At 39.7% G+C, this 18,403-nt stretch overlaps 1 protein-coding gene across 9 annotated transcripts in view; it reads left to right on the forward strand.

Moving 5' to 3' along the window:
* MYO9B (myosin IXB) overlaps window positions 1–18,403 on the forward strand; it is a 79,497-nt gene that overhangs the window by 27,837 nt on the left and 33,257 nt on the right. For all 9 annotated transcript variants that reach the window (XM_039515398.1, XM_039515397.1, XM_039515399.1 and 6 more), the window contains 9 exons: window positions 5,669–5,763; window positions 10,699–10,761; window positions 11,955–12,054; window positions 12,775–12,875; window positions 13,232–13,361; window positions 13,880–13,969; window positions 14,440–14,556; window positions 14,923–15,057; window positions 17,828–17,949. In XM_039515398.1, the coding sequence (XP_039371332.1) occupies window positions 5,669–5,763; window positions 10,699–10,761; window positions 11,955–12,054; window positions 12,775–12,875; window positions 13,232–13,361; window positions 13,880–13,969; window positions 14,440–14,556; window positions 14,923–15,057; window positions 17,828–17,949 (953 nt within the window). The remainder of the gene's footprint in view (window positions 1–5,668; window positions 5,764–10,698; window positions 10,762–11,954; window positions 12,055–12,774; window positions 12,876–13,231; window positions 13,362–13,879; window positions 13,970–14,439; window positions 14,557–14,922; window positions 15,058–17,827; window positions 17,950–18,403) is intronic.

Below are 18,403 nucleotides of genomic sequence, written 5' to 3' on the forward strand. Positions count from 1 at the left end.
CTCATGTATATACCACTCTGCATGCCTTGGCTCCTGCAGTTCACCCACCCCGGTCTCAAGAGCCCGTACTCGGTCTCTGAGGACCATAAGCTGCTTGTACCAGATGCACATACATGCCACCAGCCCACAAGGTAAGTAATCAGACATGCTGCATTCAGTGCAATAAAATGATACACAGCCCTACCCCCCACCCTGCTGCTGGACTTAGAGAATATTTTTAGGTATAGCTAGCTCTCTTGCTCCCTCTCTTAATTCCCCCACTTGCTTCTCCAGTTCGCTAGCTCTTCTAGTTGCTTTCTAGCTGGCATTTTAAATGCTCATTCTCCCTGAGTTAGACCCACTCTCTTGTTAAGGGATTCTAAAGGGATTAGGATAAAAGGATAGAGTTCCTTAGGAAACTATGCTAGGCTCAGCATACAGGCCTCGTCCACTTCCCAACAGACCACATTATACGTTTCAGTCAAGCAGGCACACAGTGGACAGCAAACTCACCCCAAAGGTCACCTAGACACTTCTCCTTCACCTGAAGAACTTCCTCACAAAACTCCTGTTTGCCATTCCTGTTTGCTAGTTGGGTGCAGATGTCTGTCAAACACTGGATCCAACTGTGGTGAGCCTGATTTATTGGGTTGCTTTATCTCCCAGAGTAATGAAACTAGTTCACTCTTGATAATAAATATGCATAATCGCATAAAGCTGGACAGTTCTATCATTAGAAATGGACATCGTGGACCTAATTCTGGCTCTGGTCCTTACATACACAGTGGCTCGGAGTGAAATTGTAGAACTGTGGCGATTCTCTGACTGTGGAAGTGTTTCTGCGTGTTCTTCACTCCACCCCAAAATCTCTGTTTATCCACTAGTTGTCTCCTCATAATGCTACATTTTGAGCTCTAGGCTTGCACTGTCTTTGTTTTATCTGTATGTGCAATGCCTCACACAAGGAGGCCCTGACCAGGTTGAGGCCTCAAGGAGTTACCATATTGTAAATGTTGGGTTCAAGTACCAGTGCTCTATGCCTATACTCAATCCTCTCCCAATGCAGTCTTCAGTTGTGTCATAATATTTCTCACTTTTGTAGTTGTGGCCAATGATATCCTATTTATAAGGCAATCTGGGGACTCAGTGTGTTCCTTTGTGGTTCTACAAGTCCTCATTAAATGTGCTTTAATAGACAACCACAGTGTCTACTTTATGACTGTCTAGGTTTCCTTTCTTGTTACTTTCACTTTGGGAGGGTTTTGTGAGCAGGGATTTTTTTTCATTTATAGATCCTTATTTTCAGTTACCTGGGGTCTGCACAGCCTCTTAAATTAATTTAGACCTGACTTAATTTGGTGTAGCTTGCACCTGTAAATCCTGTTAAAACATTGCTCAGCCTTGCTGGTTTTAAGAGGAAAATGTAACTTTTGATTTTAGTAACCTCACCAATTTATACAGTAAATAATGCTCAGTCCTGTTCTCCATGATATAGAGCACTATGAAGTAAGGGGGTAAAAAGCATGCTGAAGTGGTATTTGCTTCTGATTTTGGGTGTAAGTTCAAACATTACTCAGTATTTTGAAATTTTTGGCTATTTAGAATGTGTAAAAGGGCGTAATGGGTGTAATTGACAATGAGACAAAACCAATAAACACGTTTCAAAAACTATATAAAACAGATATTTTACATCATCTTTTGAGAATTTGCTGTGTGCTTAGACTAAATAGCAGAGGTGAGGTCATCTGAGCCATTGGATAGTTTTAAATCATATGCGTCGCTTGCATGAGTAATCAGTAAAAAGTCTTTCAGCAAACAAGGATTATGTAAAAGCAGCAAAGAGTCCTGTGGCACCTTATAGACTAACAGATGTATTGGAGCATGAGCTTTCGTGGGTGAATACCCACTTCGTTGGATTATGGAATTTCCTATTAATTAACTCCAGGATGCCTGCTTGCTTGTAAATAGATTGTACTTGGGCAAACCTAGTACGCTGTGTGGATGTTTTAGTAGGTGGCAAACTGACAGCCTTAAGACTAATTTTTGCATGTGGTTGATTCTCTGCAGAGTAGGTCTACGAATCCTTTATGGGGGGGGTCTTCTCTAATTTGCAGTTTGGTGAGGTTTATTACTGCTGGTTTTTTGTACTCTAAATGAGAGGTAATTGGTGACATTCTCTTGAAAGCCATAGCTAAACCAATGCCTGGTGGAGAGGGGCAGATTTAACTTCTTGTGTCATGGATGTTCATTGTTCTGATGTCGCAAGAAATCCCATTTATGGATTGGCATCCGTTCCATTAACTATAAAATAGATTAATCAGCCAGGTTTTCTAAATATACCAGACATATCAAAAATGGGTTATCTGCATGTTCCCTCAGAGGTCCGTGCCTGTGAGTGGAGTAAAATCTAAGAGATAACATTGAGAATTACTTGTTAGGTGGTAGTTACAAGAATATATTAAGGAATGCTAGTGATATAACACAAGCAAAGCTGTAATCATAAATCCATAGCTAATGCACAGTATCCTAGTAGCTGATGTGTAATATGCAATTTAAAAGGATGTAAACATTCATTGACTGCAATCCTGAAAATGTGTTCTTAAACATCTGTGTTCAAATGCCTTACAATGTGTTCTCAGAAAGCTAGCAGAAAACCATAGAAATCTCCTCAGAAGAGACTACTTCAGGGATCTGTGCTGGTAAGTGTGGGACAGTGCAACTGCAACAGCATAGTGTACTCTAGTACCAGTATGGATTCCAGTGAGAACTGCAAATGAAACAGCGTGATTAGCGTTGATGCAATGCGCCATTGATGCTTATGCCATAACTGTCCAATGGTTTACTTATGGCTGTCATTTTCAGGATTCTGTCATACATGGCCTTTCGGTGAAATCATTCCATGGATTTGTTATATTAGGAAACACAAATTTCATCTGGGAATTCATAACTGGGGCTGCTTGAAGTTATCACGGGAAATGTTTGTGGCAGAACTTTCTGCAGATAAAATTCACACTTGGGGGTGTAATATCTTCTAAACTGCTGCCTTTCCACACTCTGACTGCACTAGGTCATTTCTGTGTGCATTTTAATCAAATGACAAGGTCTCCTTAAATACACCTCAGCTAAAATACCTTAGTTTGGTTTGATTTTTGTCTTGACTTCTGGCTATTTTAAAAAAATGTATAAAGGATCTTTATTAAGATTTAATACCAAATGATAAACATTTTAAAAAGTCACAATTAAATGTTAGGGATATGGCGACATTAAACTGTTTTCAGTGCTGTCTATTAAGCAGCAGCAAATGTTCCTGTTCAGAATTCCCAACTTACAACTTTAAGTATAGGATAGCACAGGTTTCAATAATGTTTTCTTCCTGTGCTGGAGCTGTTGATATCTTCAGATTTGGTGCACTCCACTAATACACAGACTATGCATCCCAGAGCCATCATAACCTGAATAATCATGAAATCCATGGGCACTTCTAGGGTATAGATTCCACAGGGAGACTGCCTGGCATGGAATGCATCTTAAAGTCTTAACATTGGGTGGCAGTTACAACAAAAGGGAGCCAATACCCGCCAACGCTTGGAGACAAAACCTAGCAGATTCTTTTGAAAATAAATGTGTGGTCATTTACATTAATTTGCATAAATGTACATAAATGTACATATATCTGTAAATACATATTGCCCATTTATCCTAATTACCCACTCCACACATTTATTACACTCTCTCTTTCACTTTATCCCAACTCATTATACATGCATTCTACAGGCAAAATTCTCTCTGCACCCACTTCCTTTTAGTTGTGTACCCTCTAATTCTGCACCCACCCATCCACTCACTCTTCATAGATACAGCCACTCATTCCACTCTCTCATCCACCCATGCCATGTGCACCATGTCTATTCCAGACACCATTCATTCCTCACTCATGCATACACATCCTTTCTATCTGCTCATTCCATATACACATTGCTCATCCCAAGAACCCCCACTCCTGAAAGCTCATCTCCAACTGACCGGCCCCACCCATCCCTAGCTTTCTGCCCTCAGCTACTGCTAAATTAACAATTTGACTCTTCCACCAGGCTCCTGTAGCAGGGCTGCCAGTCAGGAATTTTCCCTAGAGTCTAATAGAAGGGATGAAACCTCCTGAAGTTTATGGCAGAAAATGAATTGAAGACAGGCTGATACTCTCAGATTTTGTATCTTAACTCCCCATAGGCTAAAGGCAATAAAATTGCTGCTGACGTATTTCCATCTGAAAGTCTGGCTATCAAGGTCAAGTAAATGTGCTGCTGTCTGATCCATAAACTGGCCCACAGAGGGAAGGTTGTTCAAATAATTTTAGGCCAAAACTGATCTATAATCTGTAACAGAAATACAGGCAGAGCTTGAGTAGGTGGGTTAATGACATTTAAATTGGAACCCTGCGGATGGGGCATGCCAAGCTGAACAGACATTTCATTGTGTTAGAGCAGCAGTTCTCAAATTGTGGGTCAGGACCCCAAAGTGAGTTGCGACCCTGTTTTAATGGGGTCGCTAGGGCTGGCTTAGACTTGCTGGGGCCCATGGCTGAAGCCTGAGAGCTTCAGCCCTGGGTGGCAGGGCTCCGGTTACAGGCCTCTTGTCTGGGGCTGAAGGGCAGTGGGGCTTGGGCAGGCTCAGGCTTCGGTCCTCCCTCCTGGGGTTGTGTAATAATTTTTGGTCTCAGAGGGGGGTTGTAGTGCAGTGAGGTTTGAGAAACCCTGTGTTAGAGGCATTGGAGGTAGTGATCTACTGTCTTTAGTGTCCTGGCGGCAGTATTTGTTGTTCCTCTTCCATCCTTCTCTGAGCCTGGGGAAAGTTATTCATTAAAGTGAAAAAAGAGGAAACAAATTCTAGCAACCTAATTATTGTTTCTCTGGACAGAGATTTTGGACTGTCAGATTGAATGCTACTCCTGAAAGCTGCTCATGCAAGTCTCTTCATGACAAATACTAATGAACCTAAAATTCATTCATTAATTGAAAAAATGTTGAAAGGACCAGTTCACTCTGAGAGCAATTCCAAGATGAATTTCTGCTAACCAAAGCCATATCTCTGAACTTCCATTTTTCATACAAGATTAGTTTTATTAATCCTTAGAATTCAAATAGGCTAACTTTGCAAAACAGACTTTAATTTCATATTTTCTCTTTAAAGACAAAGCAACTTTTATATTACTTTGTAACATAGAGGGTGGGATTCATTTTTGGGAACAGGAAGCTTGCTCACTTTGTGGTTTTGACTACAGAGAGGTACTTCCTTGGTAGTTGCAGCTTTCTTCCCCTACACAAGATCCTTCTCTAAGCTCATACTTGCTTTCTAATGAATTCAGGCTGTTTAACTGAGGTTTCCTTTGTTAAGCTTTCTTTAATCTTGGCTGTTCGTGTTGCATATTAAAGTAATTTCTAATAAATTTAAGAACCCCCTTCCTCAAATTCTGAAATACTGTCTGATGAGCAAAATGTACTGATATATGACAAATAAGAAAGGAGTCTTAGAAACTGTTCACTCTTATAGCACATGCATCTTGCTCTTTCATTAGGATTTTGGATGTTTAGTGCCAACCAGTAGTTGGATGAATAATGAACAGTGTAAGCTATGTACCAGCTTATTCTGTTTCACTGATGAAAATATAGATTCACCCTGTGCTTTGTTACAGGCTTTCGGAAATGCAAAAACAGCCCATAACAACAACTCCAGTCGTTTTGGAAAATTCATTCAAGTCAACTATTTGGAGAATGGTATTGTCCGAGGGTAAGTATGGCATGAAGTTCTTTCTGGAGATAAACTGTATGTTCTTAAAGTTTTGTGCAGACTTGATGGAGTCTGAAATAGCTTTTCATTTGAGCATTCCTCTTATATGAATGACCTGTTTCTGTGGATGGTGATTTCAAAGATACATAACTTCATTGTGTTTGGATTTTACATAGCCCACGTAAAAACAATACCTAGAGCTTTTCCTCACTAGGTCAGAGGTCAGTATTCGTCTCATCCCCAGTTTGCTGAGGTGCACACAGGGGAAGTGGCTTGCCCAAGCTTACCCAGCATGCTACTGGCAGAGCTGGAAATAGGCCCAGATATCCTGAGTCCAGTCCAGTGCTCTGTCTGCTAGGCCACACTGGCCAAGGTAATTAATCTCATTTGAATATATCCCTACACAGCCATGTTTTTAATAGCACAGTTTAAATTAGTAATACAATTAACAATGTAATTAATACAAGTTAAGATTCTGTCTAAACAACTAAGTAAAAGAGGCAGAGGCGAAAAGGCATCCTTTTAAAAAAATGGAAGTGAAATCCTATGGAGGAAAATAGGAGCATAAACTGTGGCAAGTGAAGTGTAAAAATATAATTAGGAAGGCCAAAAAAGAATTTGAAGAGCAGCTAGCCAAAGACATAAAAAGTAACAGCAATTTTTTTTTTAAAGTACATCAGAAACAGACAGCCTGCTAAACAACCAGTGGGGCCACTGGACGATTGAGATGTGTAGTAAGATGAGGCCCTGAAATATAAACTCTTGTGTCAGAGGCCTATTCTGAGGCCTGAAGCCTGAACCAAAGTACTTCCAGGCACTGCTAAGCAAAAGCTGAGCTGTGAGCCAGAGGCAGGCCCCACTCACAGAAATTGGTGAGAAGAGGGTTGTTAGAAGCAGGTGTGTTCACACATAAGTTCTAATAAGAGGAACTTGTGCCAAGATGGAACCTGGACAGCCTGATACAAGGACACTCCATAGACATAACAAGGAACCGGCAGGTGCATCTTAAAGACAGGACAGCATGATGGATAGATCTGTATGTCTGGAACAACATGATCAAAGGGGAGACAGCACCCTAATGAGCCAAGGGGCTGTACCTCAATACATCAGAAGGGATGAGTAATCTGTCTTGTAACTGTATAAAAGTAGGTCCTGGAGTGCGCATCTTTGGCCAGCCTAGGGGGCAGTGGAAAGTCTACTGACTGAGTGAGCTGTCCCCACTGCCAGGGGGCACATATTCGTAGTATGTCCTGTAGAGTCTATAGGAAATTAGTACTGTGCTTCGTTTGACAATAAACCTGGCTTAGGTTCCTTCGTACCTTACTAGAGTCTGTGGTCTTTGGGGGTTCTCTCGGGGTTTGCTGTGTCAGCGATCTGCGCAGAGCTGGGACAGCACACAGAGGGAACACGCACGCAGCCAACTGTTATAATCATCGACCAAGAGCAGAGCACCGCACTGGTAGCTACTAACAACAAGATGCTAAAGGATCACATAAGGAAGATGAGGCAATTGTGGAGAAACTAAATGAATTCTTTGCATCAGTCTTCATGGCTGAGGATGTAAGGGAGATTCCCACTCTGAGCCATTTTTTTAAGGTGGCAAATCTGAGGAACTGTCCCAGATTGAAGTATTATTAGAGGAGGTTTTAGAAAAAAAATTGATAAATTTAACATCAGTAAGTCACCAGGACTAGATGGTATTCATCCAAGAGTTCTGAAGAACTCAAATGTGAAACTGCAGAACTACTAACTGTGGTATGTAACCTATCACTTAAATCAGCTTCTGTACCAGATGACTGGCAGATAGCTAATGTGATGTCTATTTTTAAAAAAGGCTCCAGAGGCTATCCCGGCAATTACAGGCCGGTAAGTCTGACTTCAGTACCAGGCAAACTGGTTGAACCTATGGTAAAGAACAGAATTGTCAGACACATAGATGAACATGATTTGTTGGGGAAGAGTCAACATGTTTTTTTGTAAAGGGAAATCATGCCTCACCAAATCTACTAGAATTCTTTGAGGGGGTCAACAAGCACGTGGACAAGGGTGATACAGTGGATATAGTGTACTTAGATTTTCAGAAAGCATTTGATAAGGGTCGCTCACCAAAGGCTCTTAAGCAAAGTAAGCTGTCATGGGATAAGAGAGAAGGTCCTCTCATGAATCAATAATTCCTTAAAAGGTAGGAATCAAAGGGTAAGATTAAATTATCAGTTTTCAGAATGGAGAGGAAAACAATGTGTCCACCAAGGGTCTGTAGTGGGACCAGTGCTGTTCAACATATTATTCATAAATGATCTGGAAAAAGGGGTAAATAGGTGGCAAAATTTAGACATGATACAAAACTACTCAAGATAGTTAAGACCCAGGCAGACTGTGAAGAGCTACAAAAGGATCTCACAAAACTGGATGACAGGGCAACAAAATGGCAGATGAAATTCAATGTTGATAAATGTAAAGTAATGCACGTTGGAAAACATAATCCCAATTATACATATAAAATGGTGGGGTCTAAATTAGCTGTGACCACTCAAGAGAGAGATCTTGGAGTCATTGTGGATAGTTCTCTAAAAACATCCGCTCAGTGTGCAGCGGCAGTCAAAAAAGCAAACAGAATGTTGGGAATCATTAGGAAAGGGAGAGATAAGACAAAAAATATCATATTGCCTCTATATAAATCCATGGTACGCCCACATCTTGAATACTGCATGCAGATTTGGTTGCCCCATCTCAAAGTAGATATATTGGAAATGGAAAAGATACAGAAAAGGGCCACTAAAATGATTAGGGGTATGGAACAACTTCCATATGAGGGGAGATTAATAAGAGTGGAACTCTTCAGTTTGGAAAAGAGACAACTAGGGGGGATATGATAGAGGTCTATAAAATTATGACTGATATGGAGAAAGTAAATAAGGAAGTGTTATTTACTTCTCATAACACAAGAACTAGGGGTCACCAAATTAAATTAATAGGCACAGTTTACCTGCAGAACTCCTGGCCGGCCAGGGGGTGTTGTGAAGGCCCAGACTATAAACAGGGTTCAAAAAAGAACTAGATAATTTCATGGAGGATAGGTCCATTAGTGGCTATTAGCTAGGATAGCAAGAATGCAAAACCGTGCTCTGAAGTGTCCCTAGCCTCTGTTTGCCAGAAGCTGGGAATGGGCAACAGGGGATGGATCACTTGATGATTAACTGTCCTGTTCATTCCATGTGAAGTACCTGGCATTGACCACTGTCAGAAGATAGGATACTGGGCTAGATGGACCATTGGTCTGACCCACTGTGTTCTTGGATTGTCACTGTATATTTAATTTCCTGCTAAATGGTGGCTGTTCCATGTCATCCATTTTCCTCTCCATGTTGTAATTTAAAATAGTTTCAGATCTACTGTTTGAAAAAAGTTTTGGGAGAAGTGAAATAGAAGTGAGGAAGTTTTGTTGTTGTTTTTTAGAGAAGTCACACACCAGTTGAAAGACAGGTGCAGGAGAAAATGACGACACTAAACAAGGTAGTTAAAACTCTGTACGCATGCATTAGCTATTACTTGGGCTTAATGTAGCTGAAGAGGAGTGGAGGATTTGATGTGTGTTGGCAAAAAATGTTCCCAAATGTAGTTTAATTTTAGCTAGGGCATCGTAGTTACAAAACTCATTAAAAAATCAGTATGATGGTGTCTAAATATAACTTGAACTCTGCAATAGACACTAAACATTGCAGGTTATTTTTTAGGAGTGCTCCTATCCAAAAGTGGAGTAACTTTATATCAGTTGTATAAAGCGATTAAAGGTTATTTACTACAGCAACAATTAGATGTTATACTGGATCCTTCATTACAAGTAATAGGTTTTGTCCAATAATTGCCTCCTATATGTCGTCTTTGCACTTAATTATCCATCTAATGTCATACGCTGAAATCTATTTCTGTCTTGATGAATAAACTTTGTATGTATGTATGCAGAATACATAGCAGCATCACACCACACGTTTCTGTAAACACATTAAAGTTCTGCTTTCATGAGGTGGAATGAGATAGTTTAGAACATTAAAAAGGAGTTCTGGTTTATGCCGCAAACCTGTCTGTGTTATGCCAGGTATTGAAATTGTAACAGTTAACTGTTTCTGGAGTTTCGATGCAATGATCCATTGAAAAGTCTTATTTATATCATTGCTGTTTCTTAAACACGTCAGAGATGAACAACAAGCCTCCACTCTGTTTCAGTGCTTTGAGTATTATTCTGGATAAATCTGGCATCTTTACAGATGAAGTCACCCCAACTCAGGAGATTGGTACCATGTGAATTCATTTGTTTTCTGTCTCCAGCATGAGAAAAGGCTACTTCAGCTCTGGCTTCATTCTTTGTCCATTTGTATCCCCCGTGGAAGAGTAGATTGTTCTGTTGCTTACTCGCCATACAGTTTCCAACATAGAGTTCCCTGCTTTCTGGCCTCCCAGTGTGGCTGGTGGGGTGGTCCAGTGTGGGCCAGCAAATTCAGGAAGTCTGGCAACAATGTTTCTGTTATATGCTCTCTGCATGTTGTGGCCCTTGCTTGAGTCCCTAAAGTGATAAGCAGCTCTACTGGCAAAATCAAGTTGTGTACAGTATTTATGGTTTTACAGCAACAGCTAATCTTAGTTTAATCTTTTTCCATTCAGATCTACCAAGATAAAGCACCAAAAAGATAAATGTTCCTCAGGGTAGCTGTCCATTTCAAGCATTCTTACTGTATCCTCTCAAAACTAGCACAATACGACTGAGCTTTTTGTCTCAGGCTATCAGAGGTGACAATGAGGCCATTCTACCCTGAGCTCTAGGGTGTATGAAATCTTCATAAACTCACTTGTAGCTAGTTGCCGTTTTGTGTTTAATATCCAGATGCTCTGTTTGACTGTGTTGCCTCTTCATGTTTTATTTCTTTTGGGGGATTGCAGGGCTGTTGTTGAAAAATATCTGCTTGAAAAATCTCGCCTGGTCTCTCAGGAAAAGGATGAAAGGTAAGAGGAGATTCGTATTTTGTACTGTCTGTTTGAATGTCTCTCCCACAATCAGTGATGTCCACCTCTCTAAGCACAGTCTTTTCATATAAATGAAATTCCACAATTCTCTAATTCTCATGACAAGAGACTAGATCAGAACGAGAAGAGTTTGGGGTGAACTATTGGTACATGTGTGCAGGTCATCAGCAGTTTGTGTATCTGTCAAAAGGCTGGACTGAACCCAAATGAATACTGACTAAATATGTACTGATCAGTGCTCTCTAGAAATATACTCCTAGCATGATGGCTGCCAGTCCTGATCAGATAACAAGGATTATTTAGAGTTATGAAAATAAAGTTAACTCAGTCATGTCATGGTGCCAGTATTTCTTAGAGCTAATAGACATTAAACATTTTTAAAGGTGATTTGCACAAAGTTTTTCACAAATTGGGCTCCCTCCCCCCCCGCTACTTATGATTTATGTAGAAGGCCTGAAGGTTCTTCAGAGAACTTTTCCGCTTGTTTTTGTTTTGTTTTGTTTTGAAACCTTAAATATCTGAAGTATCAAGCCCAGTTTTGGTGGAAGAACAGTTGGAGGCTGGGGTCTGTCTCGGATCACTTGTGAGCTCTATGATGTTAATGGGAGTGGGAGTACAAAGACCTTCTTTATCCAACATGTTAACTAGCAATTGAAGCTAAAATGCTGTTTCTTGACACTAGTTTTTCAGTCATCATAAAAGCAAATGGACGCCAGCCCAGTTCTTTTCCCTTTGCAAGTCACCTTTAAGCACCTTCCCTCTGTGCACTTGGACACTGCTACATACAAGTGAATTTGTGACAGTGGACCCAGGAGGAGGAAATACTTAAGCCATTTTGAAATTTCATATAAAGATTTCTTCTTCTCGAACCAGTGCTGCTTATCTGGATGTATGTGCCGGGAAAACAAATTATGCACTTTTACATTTTCTAAGTAAATTCTCTACAACAGAAGTACAAATCTTTATTTATTACTTTAATAATAAAGAACAAATGAGAGGATAAGAGTAATTTTCTTCCTCGGGATTTTTTTCTAAACACTGTATGTGTCATTAATGATATGTAACGTAGTAATTATGGCAAAGGTGCCTTTTTATCAATTTGGAAGTATGTAAGGCTTAAAGAGAAACCAGTGTCATATCTTCATTAAGTAGAAATATGTTTCAATCTATAGGAACTACCATGTGTTTTATTATTTGTTACTTGGAGTCAGTGAGGAAGAACGTAAAGAATTTCACCTCAAGAAGCCTGAAGATTATTTCTACCTCAATCAGGTAAACATTGGTACTCTGTGTGTAACTTCAGTGACGAAGGTGCTGTGTCCCTCTTTGAGATGTTGTAGTGATAAAGGATACCAGAGCAGAGAATCTTTGTTTCCTCTTGTGTCCTGTGATGATTCTCTATCTAGAAACTAGTTCAAATGGCAAAGGTGGCTTTTTGACAAAACATTGCTTCTTAGCTATGCAGCAACATGAGCATCAACATCACAAACTGTGGTATGAACCACTCATTACTCTTCTCTCTCTGAACGAGACTTAACTCTCACCAAACTTGTCTATGCTTCAGCTTTCTGGGCCCCATATTAGAGATCACGGCAGGTCCTAAAGATGAACCTATGAGCACCATATTGACATGACACAAAATTCCCTTTGTACAACCATTTTAGAGATGTTCGCAACCTCAATATCAGTAATTAGACTGCACTTTTTGTTTGAAGACTGTTGATTGTGCTTATAGCATCTTTCAGCTGGAGACTGGTTGAGGAAACGGGACAGAGTATGCATTTGAAGTAAGAGCTTAGTCTTGCAGTTGCTGTAAGAAAATTGAAATAAAACAAAATTCTGGACTTTGCCAGAGCAAAACAAAAATTGCTTCAGGCCTGCACTTTGGATTGTTCATCTTCCTTCATTAGAGTGGTAGCATAAGAGTTGTGCCAGTATCTCTGTTGTTCAGTGTGTTTATGTGAACTGAATTATTGTGGGGCTTTTCTGTAGCATAACTTGAAAATAGAAGATGGGGAAGATCTGCGCCATGATTTTGAAAGATTAAAACAAGCCATGGAGATGGTTGGCTTTCTTCCAGCAACTAAAAAACAGTAAGTAGAATTGTTTAGCCTCTTTCTGGAGACAGCTGGTTAGTGTTCATGTGTTGCAGTGAAATTGATGTGAAGTAGTCTGTTTTGCTGTCTGTGCTGTAAAAATGCATTATGAACAGAATGGTGTGGTGTGTTCTAATTTGTAAGACATCAAAACTATATTTACTTTGCTAAGCCCATTAGAAAACAGGGAAAGTAAAGGTCTACTTTTGTGGGCTGCCGTAGGCCAGTTGTGTTATCTACATCTCTTCAAATAGATGTGGCTGTGTTTCTATTATGCACTCTAGCTGTATTAACCTGTTAACTTCAATTAGAACATCAATTTTTAAAAAGTCACTATTGTTTTTCTTCTTCAGGATCTTTTCAGTACTCTCAGCTATTCTTTACTTGGGCAACGTTACCTACAAGAAGAGAGCCACAGGTCGGGATGAAGGGTTGGAAGTGGGACCCCCAGAAGTACTGGACACCCTCTCTCAGCTTCTGAAGGTAGAGTATTCCCTTTAATGAGTGCCGTAAACATTAAGCTACTGTCATGTTCTGCCTCAATAACTTCTTGGGAGCATTCAATTTCAGCATGCCCCAGAACTGACATAGGAGTATTGCAGGGATATCTTATTGGAGAAGGGAGCCAGCTTGCTATAGTGAATAGGAATGTGCACGCTGTGAGTGACTTTCTTGGGGATAGGGAGAGATAAAGGGGGTGAAACACAACCCACAAGATGGGAATGGTAAAATCTGGTTACTCTGTTAGTTCTTCAGCTCTGTATCAGGAGCAGAGAAGTGGAGCTTAGCTTGGCAGCACTGGGGCCTTCCCACCACAGAAATCAATCCTAACTGCATGTAAACTGAAAAAAGGATTTTAAGAAGCTCAAAGACTTGTCCTAAGGGTTTGACTTAGGTATCTGAGGAATTAGTAATGACTGCTGTCACCATATTGCTGTTGGTCCGGTAGCTAATGTTTAAGGTTGTCAGTAACTCTTGTTTTTCTTGCTTTTTGTGTGAAGGTCAAACGGGAAATTTTAGTCGAAGTGCTGACAAAAAGAAAAACGGTGACTGCTAATGACAAACTTATCCTGCCATATAGTCTCAGTGAGGTGAGTGTCTAAAGGCATTAGAAGAAGGAACTTGGCCCATTTACCCTATAGCTGACCTGCATTGTGAGTCTGTTGGTAAAAATGCTAGAACAGTTGTCTTGGGCTTTTCTTACTCTTTAAAATCACTAACCAGAAAATAGTCCCTGATTACATCTGAGCTGTGAATATCATGTTGGATTGCTGTGGGATTTTTACTTTATTAACTCAAATACATATTTTAAATAGACATGGCCAAACTCCCATTGTCAGCTTGTGGAAAAAAGGTTATGTATTATACATTTAGTGAGTCAGTACAAATGAATGTTAAAATAAAAACAAACAAAACCAAAGCTAGGGCACTGAAAACCCTTATACTGTGCCAGTGAAATATTCAACATTGGAGTAATCTTATTTTTTCTGACTGATACTGCACCACTGTAGGAAAGTCCTCATATTTCAGGCCAACTTAATGAACTGTTTTTTATCTGCAGGCTATCACAGCTCGTGATTCAATGGCAAAGTCACTGTACAGTGCCCTGTTTGACTGGATTGTTCTGCGAATTAATCATGCGCTTCTTAATAAGAAGGATATGGAAGAATCTGTTACTGTAAGTTCTTCACCAGAAATAATACCCTTCTAAACTCAGCCATTGCAGTTGTGCACATAACGCTACCAAAGATCACCCAACAAGACAGTACGCTCAAATATCTGGAGTGAAATCCTGGCCCAATTGAAGTTAGTGGTCATATTCTCAATGACTTCACTAGAGCTGGGATTTCAAGATAGGTGTCAAAAAGGCAGTGATCTTCTATCATCTTGAAAAGTGTTTGTTAAAATTTTAAACATGCCAGTCATATTAGAATAGACAGTAATTCTCATGCTTAGTGCATGGTCAACAACCACAACTGTAATTGTATGATTAGCTCAGTTTCATGATGGCCTACCTAACAGGACTTCTGCATTGTTTTCTTAGTGCTTGTCCATTGGTGTGCTCGATATATTTGGATTTGAAGATTTTGAAACCAACAGTTTTGAACAGTTCTGCATAAATTATGCAAATGAGCAGCTTCAGTATTACTTCAATCAACACATTTTCAAATTAGAACAGGTAAGAAAGCACATATTGAAGGAATGATCTCCCAGCAAAAGTTTAAGGATGAGGTAGTAAAATCTTTTATTCATGTATTGATTTGTCTTGCTTTATAAAGCACCTAACCATTGCAGAAAATTAAAAGTATCCCCTCTCCAAAAAGCTTATGCTGTAACATTCTAGTTGTGAAAGTACTTAGTTAAAAATCCTGTTTCAGGTCCTAGTTTATTTTGTGGAGTGTGTTTGTATTATGGTCGAGGCCCCATTCGGGTCCCAGGGTCCCATTGTACCAGGCACTGTACATGCACAACAAAGACAGCTCCTGCCTCAAGAGCTCAGTCTAAACAGAAGATGGGCTACACCACCAGGATACAACATAGATGCGGCGAGCACAAGATAACAATGAAACTAAGTTACAAATTTTGGGACTGAAACGTCATCAACTTCCTGTAGCCAAAAAGGGAATTAATTTGGAAAGGTTTGGGAAAGCAGTCAAGGTTCGTTTCAAATTATTTCATCTGTTCATAAATACTTTGATTTAGTTGCTTGTACTTGGGGCATCCTGCAGTGAACTAGTCTTAATGCAGTTAAAATAGATGGGTCATATTTTTGGGTGTGTGCATATAGGGTAAAATTACCAGTCTGGGGCATATGGCACTGGAGTGTCACATGTGCATTTATTTATGCTACTGGATTCACATGTATGCACTGGCATATTTTTATTAAATACGAGGTACCTGGTAAATGTAAAAAAATCTGGCCGATACTCTAAATGAATAAGAATGAGGAGATTCAAAGTGATGCTTCTCAGTATGTCCATAATTTGTTTACATTGCATGTAGATGCGAAGGCATTAAAAGCCATTATTATTACCAGAGCAGCTAGGAGTCCTAGTCATGGACCAGGACCAGGACACACACACCCTCTTCTTCTCCTCCCCCCTGCCCCCAGCCCCCCATGCTAGGCTCTAAACAAACGTAGAACAAAAGCCATATACAATAATAGTAAATCAGACTATATATAAGCAAGAGGGTGTTTTATGGTTACCACAGAGAATGTAAACTGTTCTGTCTCTTTAACCTTTCTGTAACAACTTGGCTGGCAAGAAGTCTCTGTACAGGTGTTTCCACAATCCCTGCAACTTCAGAAACTAACTATATAAAAGGGAGTTAGCTGACTGTTTTCCTGTGGGTCCAGTTTCTTTATTAACTTGTATTTAACTGCAGTAAAGTGCTCGAGAGAAGTCTCATTTGTTTGCTCAATGGGATAATAAAGATTTATCTTTCTGTGCTCTGGCTTTAACTGGTCCTGGGTCTGGAACCAAAAAATGTTAATCTTTCAAGTGTGAATCTCTAGAGCACAGAAACAGAAATAGTATCCAATAATAAAGTACGCTGCATCTTCTGTTCTGCAATCTGGGAAAAAACTATCACTTTCCTCGTTTTAAATGTCTTCATTAACACATTCAGTATTTAAAATATTCAGTTTTTCTCATTGCTTCCCCCTCTTGATGGTTGTTAGAGAATGTACTTAACTGCATGGATACATATCAATTACATGCTGTGTGTCCTATAAAATTAGCTAGAGCACTTTGTGTGTGCATGGTACTTGATTTTAAATGTGCTTTGATGTGTGGTGCAGCATTCAAGATTAGAATCTGGTCTTGTGTCCTTAGGCTTGTTGTTTCTTTGTTTTCTTGCTGCTGCCTTTAGAAAAAAACCAAAAACTTTTCTGGGTCATGACAAAATAATTTGTGCTATGGTCAATCTGCACGAGGGAGAAATTGCTCTGTATTATGTATTTTATGAACAGTGTGTAAATAGCTTTAAACAAAAAAGTAAAGGAAAAAGTTGCTCAAATACACACATTTCATAAGTAAACACAGTAGAGAGCCAGCAGCGTAGTAATTTAGGACAGGGTTGTTATCCAGACTAACCAGAGTAAATAGTTATGTGCTGTTTTTGTTTTTCTAATTCTGTTTTCCCAAACAGCTTTAATCCTTAAGTAATTCATTTCCTGTATCTCTGTCTGCGTGGGTTCCCTCAGAGATTCTTTGTATATCTTTTTGAGTAGGGACTTGTTCATAGAACTTAAATACCTTTTTTTGTAGTGTGTTGTTGTGCATATAAATCACACAGAGTAGATAAATTGGACAGATTTAGTTCCACCCAATTGAAAAGGATGCATTTTCTAACGTCCATCATGTAGAAAGCACCTCCACTTCACATTCTGCTGCTTCTCTCTTTTTAAACACGTGGTTCTGTTTTTCACCAGTGTGTAAATACATTACTCAGAACTGTAAGTGTATTATCTCCAAACCAATTTGCCTCTGGCTTCCGCAGCACGAAGAAAAGCTGATTGTGGAGCTGGCACTGCTAGGTTGTTTAGCACAGAAGTATGTGGAGATGTACTTTGCACAGCTTTATCAAAGAAAACTCCAAATCTTCTGGACCAAGGCAATGCTTACTGCAGGCAAGACATATCCACCAGTCGCCCTTAGAGAAATGGATTCCATCTCTCACTCCCCAGTGTTTTGTAGGCCTGGTCTGCCTGGCATATGGAATTTACCTACAGAGATTAAATAAAATATTAATTAGAGAATCTATGCTTTAGTATCTATAAGTGAAATATTTTTTTTCTTGTTCTGACTGCCCGTGTATGAACTAACAAACTTGGAACCTGGCAGTATCTATCTAAGGAAGCCATGCTGTGGGGTGCAGTGTTTAGTTAGCAGGGCTTGACAGGGCTGGCTGCTGTGGTGATATGGAAATTTTCTCGAGTTGCACAGGAGGAGTATCAAAGTGAAGGGATCGCTTGGCACAATATTGACTATACAGACAACGTGACCTGCATTCACTTAATCAGCAAGAAGCCCACTGGCCTCTTCTATCTGCTAGATGAAGAAAGCAAGTAAGTATCAAGTTTCTTCCTCAGGACTTGCTGTGTGTGTCATAAGGGAAAATGTCATAAATAGAGGAAGTTAATGGTTATGGTAGATAACAGATTAAGGGGAGGGAGGGATCTTCATATGTACAGTGTACAGCTAAATCGGATTCCTCTCTGAGAAATTACGCCAGTATGTTGGTGTTCTTGAGTAAACAGAACTTGGAGTTTTCACTGTATAATTATGGAGATAGTATGAAGCATATGGCTGTGGAATGTAATTATGAAAGTGCTGTAAGATGTAACTACTTAGTACCAGTCCTTACAAGTTTGATAGTGGAAGGTGGGTATGAAATGTCTATATGTACAATAGATGTTTCTAAATACAGTATTCTGCTTTGCTTTGGACTGCTTTCTGCTCAACAGTTAACTCTGTTACTCAGCTCTCTAAGTGCCAAAGCAGGACTGTAAGCTGCTTACC

Source organism: Mauremys reevesii, linkage group 26 (assembly GCF_016161935.1).
Source record: "Mauremys reevesii isolate NIE-2019 linkage group 26, ASM1616193v1, whole genome shotgun sequence".
In the NCBI taxonomy this organism is placed as follows: domain Eukaryota; kingdom Metazoa; phylum Chordata; order Testudines; family Geoemydidae; genus Mauremys; species Mauremys reevesii.